General features: G+C 30.3%; 1 protein-coding gene across 4 annotated transcripts in view; it reads left to right on the top strand.

The window, feature by feature from the left end:
• Positions 1-11,414, top strand: part of LOC129905850 (ras-related protein Rap-2a-like) — a 32,333-nt gene extending 20,919 nt beyond the window's left edge. For 2 of the 4 annotated variants that reach the window (XM_055981473.1, XM_055981471.1), the window contains exons 2-3: positions 7,718-8,289; positions 10,852-11,414. In XM_055981473.1, coding sequence (XP_055837448.1) covers positions 7,897-8,289; positions 10,852-11,178 — 720 coding nt within the window. In that variant the 5' untranslated portion in view covers positions 7,718-7,896 and the 3' untranslated portion in view covers positions 11,179-11,414. Of the gene's footprint in view, positions 1-4,255; positions 4,499-7,248; positions 7,527-7,717; positions 8,290-10,851 lie in introns of those variants that run through there. The other 2 variants (XM_055981472.1, XM_055981470.1) reach the window with 2 other exon arrangements.
• Positions 11,415-13,730: the final 2,316 nt, after the last annotated feature.

The raw sequence follows: 13,730 nt of genomic DNA, 5'->3' as shown, positions 1-13,730 counted from the left end.
CTTTGGACTAAGTGAACCAATTTTGATAATTTATTTTTGTAGCTGGTGCCTGCAATGTGTTTGTTCCATTTCAATTTCGTTCAGTTCTGGCCATAGAAACTATTAGAAAAACTTCGATGCCAGTAGGTTTTGTTTTTTTGATAAAAATTATTAGATATTGTCTAATTTTTTTTGGAATTCATACCGAAAAATATGAAAAATATCCAGAAATATACTTTTATAGAAAATATGGAAAAAGGTGTAGTATCAACTGATTGCCATTTTGACCAGATTTCTACGCACAATGGAGCCTGTGGCAGCGGTGTCGATTATAGTTTAATGTTTGTTGTCGTCTATAGTTGTCATTATTGGCGAACTTTTGTTGTCATTGTCATTGTCATTCAATGTTGACTCGGGTTGGGGTCGAAATTCTGTATGGGCCAAAATTCGGATTTCAAAATTCTGTATTCCGAAATTCTGTATTTCAAAATTCTGTATTTTAAAATTCTTGTAATTCAAAATTCTGTATTCTTAAATTCTGTAAACACAAAATGCTGGATTTCAAAATTCTGTATTCCGAAATTCTGTAAATGATAAAAGAAAAATTGTTTTGATAAGGAAAAAAGTCCGCACTTTTTTTCATTATCAAAACAATTTTTCTTTTATATCATTTACAGAATTTTGGAATACAGATCTTTGGTATTTTGTTTGCAGAAAATGCCTTGAAGTAAAGTATCTCCCCAATTAATTTGGATATAGCAATGACATACCTTGAATTCCAAAATACGAGTAATATTTAGCCAAAAATCTTCATTATGTACATATTTCATCAAATTGTTTTTTGTTTTTTTGTATTTGTTTATTTTTTTGTGCAAGGTAAGGGTTTATTTATCTTTTTTTTGTAAGGTCTCTTATTGCCATTTGCTGAAACAAAACTTAAATATTTAAGTAGAACATAAACTCATATTCCTTAATTTCTCCTCTCGGTAGACTGTCGCATAAGATTTTATGTAGAACATAAATTCTTAAGTTTCGTTTTAGCAAACGGCTCTTATACACTGTTATATAAACTTAATTTGTTAATTGAATCTAAATTGGTCAACAAGCAAGTTAAAAATGTATAAGTTTGAAATACAGAATTCCAAAAAGCAGAATAATGGATTTGCAGAGTTTTGAAAACAGAATTTTGGATTTACAGAATTTTGAAATACAGAATAATAGAAAAGCAGAATAACGGAATACAGAATTATGTTCATACAGAATTTTTTATTTAAATACAGAATTTTGGTCATAGAGAATTTTGGAATTCAGAATAACGACCCGTTCCCTGTTGACTCTCACTAGTTTTCCAAATGACAAACAGGTCAAAAGTAAAGTTGCCGTTATTTTACTTGGGAAACCTTCCTGGTCTCAAAAATGTTGACGTACTGATCTTTTTCGTGGTAATCTGAACTGGCACTGGAGATTTCCAGTCTTAGGTGTAGGTCTATCTAGCTAGCTTCTTAGGCATTAAATTTTATTATAAAAGATCATTTTTCAACTTCAACTGCTTTTATACCCGATAAACTCCTTGAGAACCCTGGTTCTGTCGCTTTTTCTTGTCAGAACGATAGCCAATGCCAAACCAAAAGTTTTTTTCCAGCAGTTCAGAACAATCTCTCAAGGTTGGTGCAGAACACCACCAAGTTTTTTTTTTCTAATTTTTAATTTATATATGTACAAATTTTTATTTTATATACAAAACATGGTAATATTGATATTCTCAGTCACATGCGTTTTCATGACACACTCTTCTTTTTGTTACAAAATTTTGCACTCTAGTTTCCCTCTTCAATGTGGTAACATATTTGGTTAGATCATTTCAACCTAATATCAAAATATTATCAAACCTCAATAACCTTTTAACTAAAAATTTATGTAAACATATCCCTACATAAACACCGTATTCAAACAAGTGTAGAGTATATAAGATTGATGATGTGATTATGATGGCTTCAAAAATGATTTATTAACAAATTACCCATACCCAATTATGAAAGTTTTCGAAAATCCTTTCACATGTTTCCAATTCGGATGCAGTGAACGGAAATAATGCAATATATCTCTCCTAACACGTGTACCCATTTAAAATGACACTGGTGTATCTGTATATCCAATCCTTTCCCATCACGATGACACCACACACATGTTGTGTGTTCTGTTTGTTGTCATCATTTTATGTTACGTATACGCCACGTAGTCCCGGGATGCTTATTTTTAACCACAAAAAAGGTCTCTCTTAATTAGAAAATATAATCCAATCACTGAGTTATCAATGCTTGGTGAATATATTTTGCAGAACAATCGGCATTATAGATTTTGTGATTACATATATCTATCTCCCTCATATCTCTTTCTTTTATTTGAATTATTCATCTCTGGGTGATGATGTTGCAATTGTTGATCCCACTTGACACAATCAAATCGATAAGAATTCCATTCAAATGAAAATCCAATGATTAATATCTCATTCTTATAAATGAAGGCGGATATTGTGGTACAGAATGCCTAAAGGATCCCCAAAGAAATGCAGTAGGTTGGAGTTTTTTTTTTCAATTAAATTGACAAAAGAGCCTCATTATTTTTATTACTCTTTATTTTTTTTTAAGTTCCTGCCTGTTGTCGATGTATTTATGGAATGATTTCGCAATCAGATACGTGTTTGGCGGAAAAACGATAAACCCTGTCACGTTTTGGGACACGATGCCGCCCGCTGTCGATACTATTCCACGATTCAATAACTCGATTGAGGATGCGGCAAATGGTTGATGATTTGTGTGGGACTCCTGTTAAATGGGTGTTGAGTGTATGGAATGGGAAGTGTTGCGGGTTTTATGTTTTTTGAACACGAAATTAACCTTCATCAAAAGCACGAAGTTTTCTCTCCCCCCAGTTAAAAGTTTAGCCGAGCCTCTTTTTAACAAGGACATCAAAATAATGTTTGTTTTTTTATAGTAAAGGTGTGTGTTGAGGCTGAAACTATGTTACGCATAATATCATTAAACAACCGTAACATAAAAGCGCGAAATGTCACGTTGATGATGGTCAGTCAGCAACACAGAATGTACCATGTACGGATGTACATGTCCTTGGTCATTAATTGTCAGATAGCAGACATTAATCACATTAAAAGGACGACAGGCATGCTCTTAAAAAAATGTCAGCACGAAAGGGATTGTGATTGTTAAATATTCGTTGACTATAGCAATTTTTTTTTGGGTTTGTTTGACTTAAACACCTTAATTTCAAGGTTGGTTTGTGCTCTTGACATTTGTATACATTTTTGTAGAAAAATCACAAAAACCCTTACTAAGTCTCTTAGGACAAGAAATGATATCTTTCAAAAAAATGATATTTACACAATAATATTGTAGACGTGATGTTTACAGGACAAATAGGGTTTAAATAAAATATCATCTCTTCCTTTCAGTTTCCAAGCTGGAGTAAGATTTATTTTTAAGCACAAAGGAAATACTTTATTGAGTCAAATGTCTCTAAGGATTTCTCAGAAAGAAATATATACCTATCTCCATTTTAAGCTATAGTAGTAGCAAAATAATAAATATAGAATTCTTGGAAGTAGACAAAATAGTTTACTCAACAGATTGAATCTTGAATGCGGCTATATAAAATGAAGAAAACCACACGATAATGTATCGAAACATTTCTTTCAATAAATTCCGTACGGGCGCCCAAGGAGAAAACAAGTTTAAAAAGGTTATATAACAACTTTGTGGGTGAAAGTTTTTTGTTGAAAGGAAATTCAATTATATTGTGTCATATCAATTGGAAAATCTTACTTTGAACTATAATGGTGAACGGATTGTGACATTATGTTCTTGAGGGAATTAAAAGTGAAGCAAATACTAGCTACTACCTACAACTCTGGAAATCTATTTTAATATATTGAGTGATTGTGGGATAAATTGTGAAGTTTGTCAAAGGAATCGAGACGCTTTAGAACAATTTTAACAAAATGTTTCATTTACAGGTTTGGAAATATTTGAAATGCAGTATTGAACTTAAGTTATTGCTGAAATCCAGAAACCTTGCAAATGCAGAGTTTTTCAACAGCGCACATAAAGGTATTTGCCAGTTTTACGCGGACACAATTTTTTTTTCGGGTTTATCTTCATCGACAAGGTATTTAGTATTTGAAATAAGTTTTTTAACTGTTGATTTCAATGAAAACATATTTCTTCTTTGATCAAACAAAAAAGTGTCAAATCACCAAGATAAAGGTCTTAAAATTAAGGAAAAATTATAAGGAATCAGGTTCTATAATTCAAGAAGTTAAATCTTTAAGGGCTATTTTCTGAATTGAAACTTAAGTAATTTATGTTGAACATAAACTCTTATTCCATTCTACTTTTTCGTCTGCGTAAACTGTCACATAAGGATTTATGTAGAAATTAAATGTTAAGTTTCGATTCAGCAAACGGGTCTAAGAAAACTTAAAATATGGATGCATGAAAACAAGGTAAGCATTTTTCAAAACCTAAAACGTTTAAGAGGGGCAAATGTGTCGAAGTTGCACATAGTTGCAATTTTTTTTACAGATTCAATTAGATAAACGTTTAAACTTTATAAAACATTAAATTTTATCACACAATAATGTGAAATAGTATAACTTATCTCCTTACATTTAGATACAGCATCTAGTAGACAGTTTCATATCTCTTTATCAATATTCCATAATAACGTTTTTCTATAGCCACTAAAAAAAATACTTAAAAATGATTTTATCTTTGGGCTGAAAACTTTGAACTCTAGACCGCTGCTACTAATCACCTGGAGTGATAGTCAATTTTAAAACTAAGCAAGTAATCTACTTTTGGTAGAATGTTGATTTTTTACGTTTGATTCAGTTTAAAATTTCGTGTTTTGTCCGCCTAAATTGACTAAATACCCCTATGTGCACTGTGCAGCGTTACCACTTCTTCAAACAAATTTTGCAGGATATCCTTTAGCTGTGCAGGAATTTCTGTAATTGCAGCAAAGCGGTGTATTTTTCTAAGATTGTAAACTCGGTCGCGTTAAGCGAACAATCTTGTTAAAAAATTACTGGAAACCCTGTCGCATTTCCCAAAAAATTGTATACGGAAGGGTTTATTGAGGAAGAATATGCCTAAAAGCTGGAAAGGGTAAAATAGGAGGGGTACTGGATGCAAAATGTCTTGTAGTTTTCGAGGAATTAAAAAAAAAAACACACAAGTAGTTTTCTCTAAGAAAATTCGTTTGGTTAATTAATTAATTAAGTTGGTTAATTAATTAATGAAACATTAACCTTTCTTCTATTATTTTTAAAATATTCAGAGTTGTATGAGAAAGTGACACAATATTGGATTAACGCTTTTTCATTTATACGTCTGAAAACTGACTTGTGAATTTCTGATCTTTGTTCACTAACTTTTTGGATTATGTCATTTTTTTTCGTGCAATTTTAGAAAGATGTATCAAAATTCAAAATCAAACTATTTTGTTAAAAAAAAAAAAACAAATAAAATATTTAATGGAATTTTTCTCAATGTATGTAAAAATTGAGCCAAATAAAAGATGTGACGAATGGTACCTCCAACTTTCACATATGTAATAAAGTGTTTATTCGTTAATTTTAATGTTTTTTGTAGGAAATCTCATCATTAAAAAAAATTTAAAAATACTGAACAAAAGATAATACATTTTGAAAAAAACATCTATTAAAAAACGGTCTCGCCCCCATGTTGATAATAAAACCGTTTCTATCTTAAAATTTGGAATCTTTTTGCAATAATCACTAACGTATGCTATATTTTCATCGGTTCCCAACTTTTATTACAAAAAAAAGGAAAAGTTAAGACTTTTAAATATTTCATTTAAAAAAGTACAAATTTCTTTTCACACAAAATATCACAATTTTTAATGAAAAATCACAAAATTTACTATAACTTTTCGGGATTTCAACCAAACTTGCTCATACTTAAAGACATAATCGATCTTACCAGAAGCCATTTATTTTATATTAAAAGTCCTGCCAATTTAATATTTTTTATGCAACATAGTACAAAAACGATCTTGCCCCCACTTCCCCTATAGGATAGCTGTAAAAACAGAAGTCAAGTTTCGATGCAAAAAGTATTTAAATTTAAAAAGTACCAAGGTACTAACCAATAAATGTAAGTTTTATCATTTAAATTTTGCTTGTTTACTTGGCAATTTTGCAAAAAAAACTTTAAAAAAGTGGTAAATAAAAAATTGATAAATATTTAGAACCAAATCTTAGAATTTGGTGTTTTTTGCGTCATAATTTAGTTTCAACATAGGAGAATCTGTATATTTTGATACGGTTACATACATTACATACGTACTAAGTTTTTGTTTTAATTTAATTTTAAAAATTCAAGCTTTTTTGTAAGATTTAATTTTTGAGTAAGACTATGCACATTGTACATGCAAACATATTTGATTTCTTATCAAACCCACTGAGACGAAAATTAAAAAAAAAGTATAAATATTTATAATCTACTCCTATTTGCATAACTAACCGAAATATTGTTCAATTAGAAATGCATATTCTAACCTAAGTGTATTAACAAACTAAAAAAAAAAACACATGTAAAATAACGTAGCTTTTAATTTTCTGGTTCCTACCCAAAGGCAAACTTAAAACATTTTCACTCTCTTGAACCTTAAAAATTTATTTGCCTTTTTGCTTCCCAAAGTTTTCTTTGAAGTTCATCTAATTTTTTGTATCCTCTATGGTCTGGTATAGGGTGAAACAAGCACGCAAGCAAAAAAAAGGAGTAAAACATCATAAATTAAATTCTTCTTCTTCTCCTTATTTGTAATGATGAAGGGTTTTTCCATAAATTCATAGTCGTTCCCAAAAAAGATGCAGAGGGAGGTGGGGGGGGGGGGGGGGGTCATGCATTCTGGTATGTTTTGTTAAAGCATTGATGGGATAAAATTCAAGGTCTTTTTATGAGATAAAATTTAAAACATTAACAATTAAATTTAAGAGACTTTTTTAGAAGTTTGCAATGTTAAATAAAATTTATAACAAATTTAAAGTTTGCCAGGAGACACTAGAAAATTCCCGATATACATTTCTTAAAAGCTCATAATTTCTACACCATTTGCATTACCCACTTTAAAGTACCTTTAAAGTAAATTGTTTTCACTAAAATATTTAATTTCATCAAATTCTGTTCAGCCCTTTTTGCTTCATATGTCAATCGATTCTTATTTTTATTTTGGTATTTGATGCAAAAACTTTTCGATACACAAACCGAAGAACATGAATCAAAATGTTTTCTATATTCGGACCCCCTTCCCATAAAAAATGTTTGCGGTCGTCCATGGAAACGTCGGATTCAATTATCTAACAACAATTCTGAATAAATTGTCCTCGTCTTCGTTTGTATTTCTTTCATATACCAATGTCCTTGAATGTTTTAATTTGAAAAAAAAAGGGACTGAATATGAGTATCAAAGAATTGTGTGTCCTTTGGATGATGAATACGTTATTGGTGTGTGTTTTTTTTCCTTTCTCCTAAAGAAGCTGTAGAATAGATAAAGTTTCAAATTTTAGATGACAGAGCTTCGCTTAAATTTTTGCCAAATAATCTAAAAAATTTAAATTCATAAAAAAAATAAAAAAAAAAATGTTAAAACCACACTGCTAATCTGTTTGATTAACAACTTTTATTTGTCTTTTCAGAAACCAAAGAGATTACATCTCAAGACGTTGAAGAATTTATTGTTCAAACAAAACGAAGAGCCATTTGAAGTGGTATAAAGAACGGAAGAGAATTTTCTAAGAATAATCCTAAAGTAGAATAATCTACACAAGACAAACACATACAAATAAGAGCTTATATTGAAAGAAGAAAAAGAAAAATGCCAGGACCTTGTCAACGATTGAGGTTACCTTCTTTGGCAACCGTCATAAGAACATCTCGAGTTGATTATACCACAAGTAATCTAATACGCAAAGAACATAGGCGTGTCGTTGTAATGGGATCAGCAAGGGTCGGAAAGACCTGTATCATATCGCAATTCCTTTATGATAAATATATTATACGCTACCGACAGACCGTCGAGGAACTACATCGTGGTGATTATAATCTGCCGGATGGTTCATCTCTAACATTGGATATCCTCGATACATCGGGGGCATTTGAGTTTCCTGCAATGAGGACACTTTCAATCTCAACCGCTGGCGCTTTTATATTGGTTTTTGCGGTTGATGATCTTTTGTCATGGGATGAAGTGGAACGACTTAGGAAAGAGGTAAAGAAAAAAAAGTTTTGATATGAGTTTGATTTATTAAATTTTGTTATTAAATTGAGTTAAATAAATGATGGTGGTTTTTTTTTTCAAAGCAATTACTCTTTAGGCGAAAAAAGGATACATTTTGGGACAACGATCTAGTAGACCTCAATTAATTGTTTTGAAAATAGGAAATTTAATATTAATCTCATAACCCATAAGCGTTTAATAAAATACACATAGTCCCTCAATTTTTAAAATACCAGTTTTGGCATTGGAACTGTCAATCTTACTACACGTGGTGTTGTTTTGGTCACAAACAATATTTTAAAAAAATGATGAATGAGCAGTAACGAGACCTCATAAAGAAACTTTTGGACTTCATTAATGACTAGGGCTTAAAGAGACCTTTACTTTGATGTCTCACTCGATGGATTTGGAGGAAATTTTTAAAAATTAATTTTTTTTCGGCAAGGGGTTAACCTAGGATTTTTTTCGAAAATCATACCTTAAAGAAAATTTTGGGATAAGGTCGTTTATAACAGACCCTTCTTTTGATGTCTCACTCGATGAATTTGGAGGAAATTTTTAAAAATTAATTTTTTTCGGCAAGGGGTTAACGTAGGATTTTTTTCGAAAATCAGACCTTAAAGAAAATTTTGGGATAGTGTCATTAATAGAGCTCCAAAAGAGCTTTCTTTTGATGTCTCACTCGATTAATTAAGAAGATATTTTTAAAATTAATTTTTTTTTGGCAAGGGGTTAACCTAGGATTTTTTTCGAAAATCAGACCTTAAAGAAAATTTTGGGATAGTGTCATTAATAGAGCTCCAAAAGAGCTTTCTTTTGATGTCTCACTCGATTAATTAAGAAGACATTTTTAAAAATTATTTTTTTTTTTGGCAAGGGGTTAACCTAGGATTTTTTTCGAAAATCAGGCCTCAAAGAAAAATTGGGATAAGGTCATTAATAAGGCTCCAAAAGAGCTTTCTTTTGATGTCTCACTCGATTAATTTAGAAGACATTTTTAAAATTTTTTTTTTTGGCAAGGTGTTAACCTTGGATTTTTTTTCGAAAATCAGACCTCATAGAAAAAAGTTGGATAAGGTCATTAATTGAGCTCCAAAAGACCTTTCTTTTGATGTCTCACTCGATTAATTAAGAAGACATTTTTAAAAATTATTTTTTTTTTGGCAAGGGGTTAACCTAGGATTTTTTTCGAAAATCAGGCCTCAAAGAAAAATTGGGAAAAGGTCATTAATAAGGCTCCAAAAGAGCTTTCTTTTGATGTCTCACTCGATTGATTTGGAGGAAATTTTTAAAAATTCATTTTTTTCGGCAAGGGGTTAATCTAGGATTTTTTTTGAAAATCAGTCCTTAAAGAAAATTTTGGGATAATGTCATTAATAGAGCTCCAAAAGAGCTTTCTTTTGATGTCTCACTCGATTAATTTAGAAGACATTTTTAAAAATTAATTTTTTTCGGCAAGGGGTTAACCTAGGATTTTTTTCGAAAATCAGAAATCATAGAAAAAAGTTGGATAAGGTCATTAATTGAACTCCAAAAGACCTTTCTTTTGATGTCTCACTCGATGGATTTGGAGGAAATTTTTAAAAATTAATTTTTTTCGGCAAGGGGCCCTAGGATATTTTTCGAAAATCAGGCCTCAAAGAAAAATTGGGATAGGGTCATTAATAAGGCTCCAAAAGAGCTTTCTTTTGATGTCTCACTCGATTAATTAAGAAGACATTTTTAAAAATTTATTTTTTTTCGGCAAGGGGTTAACCTTGGATTTTTTTCGAAAATCAGAACTCATAGAAAAAAGTTGAATAAGGTCATTAATTGAGCTCCAAAAGACCTCTCTTTTGATGTCTCACTCGATGAATTTGGAGGAAATTTTTAAAAATTAATTTTTTTCGGCAAGGGGTTAACCTAGGATTTTTTTTTTCGAAAATCAGACCTTAAAGAAAATATTGGGATTCGAGCATAAAGAGAGTTTTAAGAGACCTTTCTTTTGATGTCTCACTCGATGGATTTGGAGAAATTTTTTTAAAATTCATTTTTTTCGGCAAGGGGCTAACCTAGGATTTTTTTCGAAAATCAGACCTTAAAGAAAATTTTCGGATAATGTCATTAATAGAGCTCCAAAAGACCTTTCAATTGAAGTATCACTCCATAGATTTGGATGAAATTTTAAAAAAATGCATTTTTTCGACAAGGGTTAACCTAGGATTTTTTTTCGAAAAACAGACCTTAATGAAAATTTTGGGATAAAGTCACTAATAGAGCTCCAAAAGACCTTTCTTTTGATGTCTCACTCGATGAATTTGGAGGAAATTGTTAAAAATTAATTTTTTTCGGCAAGGGTTACCCTGTTTTTTTTTCGAAAATCCATAAAATATAGATTTGTAATTTTTGCACCGTAATTCATAGGACTGTTTACTATGAACTCATATCTTTAAATCAAAACTTGTTTCGAGACTTTGATCCGAGTCAGAGTGTAATAAATTAGCCATAAAATAAATTCCTATTGCTATTAGCTTTTCAATAACTAAATGTATGTATATTTTTTTTTATTTTCAGATAATTGAAGCAAGAGGTTATAAAGTTCCTATTGTCGTTGTTGGCAACAAAACAGACATTGAAGATAGCGAAAGAAAACTTCAAAGCGAAACTATTGCGGCCATTGTTAGAGAAGACTGGAAGTCCGGGTATATTGAGTGTTCTGCAAAAGATAACACAGGCATTGTTGAAGTTTTCAAAGAACTTTTGGTACAAGCCAACATCCGATACAATTTGAGCCCGGCCGTACGAAGAAGGCGTCAATCCTTGCCATCATATTCTTCCCACACCAACAAATCGGTTTCCAACAAGTTCTCATTCAAACGTCATTCCTGTACAGTGACATAAGTTGGCTTTATGTTTTTGTATTTGAATTTGTGTGTTTTGAATAAATTAAGAGGAGCAAAAGTTCATTAATTGTTTCAATAGAACTTTTGGTATATTTTGTATTGAAGGAATTTTTTCAAAAAAAAAAAAAATGTTTCATGCTGGTGATATTTTTGTATTTGATTTGTACATTAATATAGCTTATTTTTACGGTATAAATATGAAATAAAAAATGAATGTTTTAAGTGTTTGTGTATGATGACGTACATTATATTGTTGTATATCATAAATAAATTATAACTTAAGTGTAGTTATTAAAAATTAGTTTATTAATGGAAGAATATACTCGTATACATTCAAATTTAAAATGGATTTGTTTCATGTTTATCAAAAGGAAATCAAAATGAAAGCGGGAAAGGAATGGAGAAAATATTTGAAAAAAGGTATGTACTAGGTTACCTACTAGGTATTTCAATGGAAAAATTTTATTTTCAAAAAGGAATGATCAAAATTAAATGAATATATTTTAAATCCTACTTATGGCAAAATTAATTTTTATAGTAAAAATTAGCAGCAATTTAAATAATTATAGCTTACATTTTCATTTTATTAAAAAAATAGTGCGTATACACCCGAGTGTACAAAATACATACAATTTTTTAGTAATTGTTACAAACAATTTTAACATTTTATTATGCATACATAAAACGTCCTTTTTCGTTCTGATGATACAATTATTGGTCAAGGGCTTTAAGCAAGCTTCTGCAACTCAAAACCAGCTCTCATCTGTTCAATTGGATTGGGATAGGAATTGAACATTTACAATTTCTGTAATAATTATTTTTATCGAAACCGACGTCTATGGATAAATAAACATTATCTTAAATACCAAAAACAAATACTTCATCCTTTCGAGGCTAAAGTAAAAAACACTTTTTTTTAAAGATTTTGCCTGGCGCAGTTTTTCCCAAGTATCATAAAATATATGGGTTTTCTGGCAATCTAATAAATTCCGCTTTGTTGATAATTGTTTTTTTTTTTTCTTCAAAATAAATTAATTAAACACTAAGCATAATAGGGGAGAGGTGCGGACAGTGAGACCCCCTTTTTTTAATTTGGTATATCTTAGAATGTTTTCAAGATAGCTTAACAAAACTTTGAGGACAGTTTAAGACACATTTTATCTTAATGTTGCAAAAAAAACTTGTAGTTAAAGAATGAATGAGAACATCACATTGGACTTAAATGTAGAAAAAGTCAAAACGTCTCACTGTTTGCAAGGGGTGCGATCAGTGAGACATTCTTAGGTGAAACAAAAAATTTACGAAAACGTCAAATAATTAGGTAATTGACAAGAAGTATATAAATAATTAATTTATGTTACTTTAACCCATTTTTTCAAATAAAAATAACAAAAAGCCCAAAAAAGAACGAAAGAAAAAACACTTCGAAATCATATTGAACATTCTGAAATAATAGATTTTTTAAAAAACTATATGTATGTCTCACTAATTGCTTTTTTAAAATCTTATGTCTCACTGTTTGCTTTTACATAATGTCTCACTGTTTACTTTTTGTCATTTTTCGGAAAAATATAAAATTATAAAAAACGAGAAGGAATTCTAATTACATGATATTTTTTTATGAAAGAACATATAAATATAATACATATGTAAAAAAAGTTCTCTCCACTAACCAGATTTTTGTGTGTTATACACTCTTTTTATAACACTCCAAAAACTACTTTCAGATGATTTTGTGTCATATTTTACGGTGTAGGGAAATGGACAGCTTTAATTAAGTAGGGACAAAATTAAAAGACGCAGACGGGGAAATAAACGTTTTGACCCAAACTAGCGTTACTGTGCTTATTTTCAGAAAAGAGAAAAATGGATTGTCTCACTGTTTGCACTGTCTCACTGTCCGCAACTTTCCCCTACATATTTTTCGAAGGAAATTGTCCTTAAAGTCAAAAAGTATCATAGGCAAGAAAAAACGAACAGCCTTTAAAAATTAATATCTGCGCAGCCAAAAAAGATATGAACATTTTTTAATAGTAGTTACAAAGGCTATTATTTATCCTAAAAATTATGACTTTTACCAAGATTCTACAGTTAATATTCCCGGAGATATTATCATTTACAAGAGTAAAGGCATACCAAAGTAGGTGTTTTCTTATATCGTCGCTAATTGGTATTATAGATAGAGCTTTACTGTAGATCATTCATTTCTTAGAATATACCAATTTAATAAGTTTGTTTTAAAATAAAAAATAATTTTAATAATTTATAGACAGTAAAAATACCTTTCATTTGATACCAATATGATTTTTCTACGTTATATATTACGCATTCTACGATAAATTATTTGAAAAAATTGCTGATATCTCGTTTTTGGGATGAGCAACTTCAACCTCAAATATCTCGACTTTTCCATGAACGATTTTTAAAATATTTCACAATTCACACACACATAACAAGCTCAACGCCACCTTTCATTTAATACCTAATTCATCTCTTTACACGCTGGGCCTTGGCTCCATAATTATGTAAATGGGCATTCCCTTTCTAGAA

Source organism: Episyrphus balteatus, chromosome 1 (assembly GCF_945859705.1).
Source record: "Episyrphus balteatus chromosome 1, idEpiBalt1.1, whole genome shotgun sequence".
In the NCBI taxonomy this organism is placed as follows: domain Eukaryota; kingdom Metazoa; phylum Arthropoda; class Insecta; order Diptera; family Syrphidae; genus Episyrphus; species Episyrphus balteatus.
The sequence above is the reverse complement of the archived record's forward strand: the minus strand, read 5'-3'. Positions and strand labels throughout refer to the sequence as shown.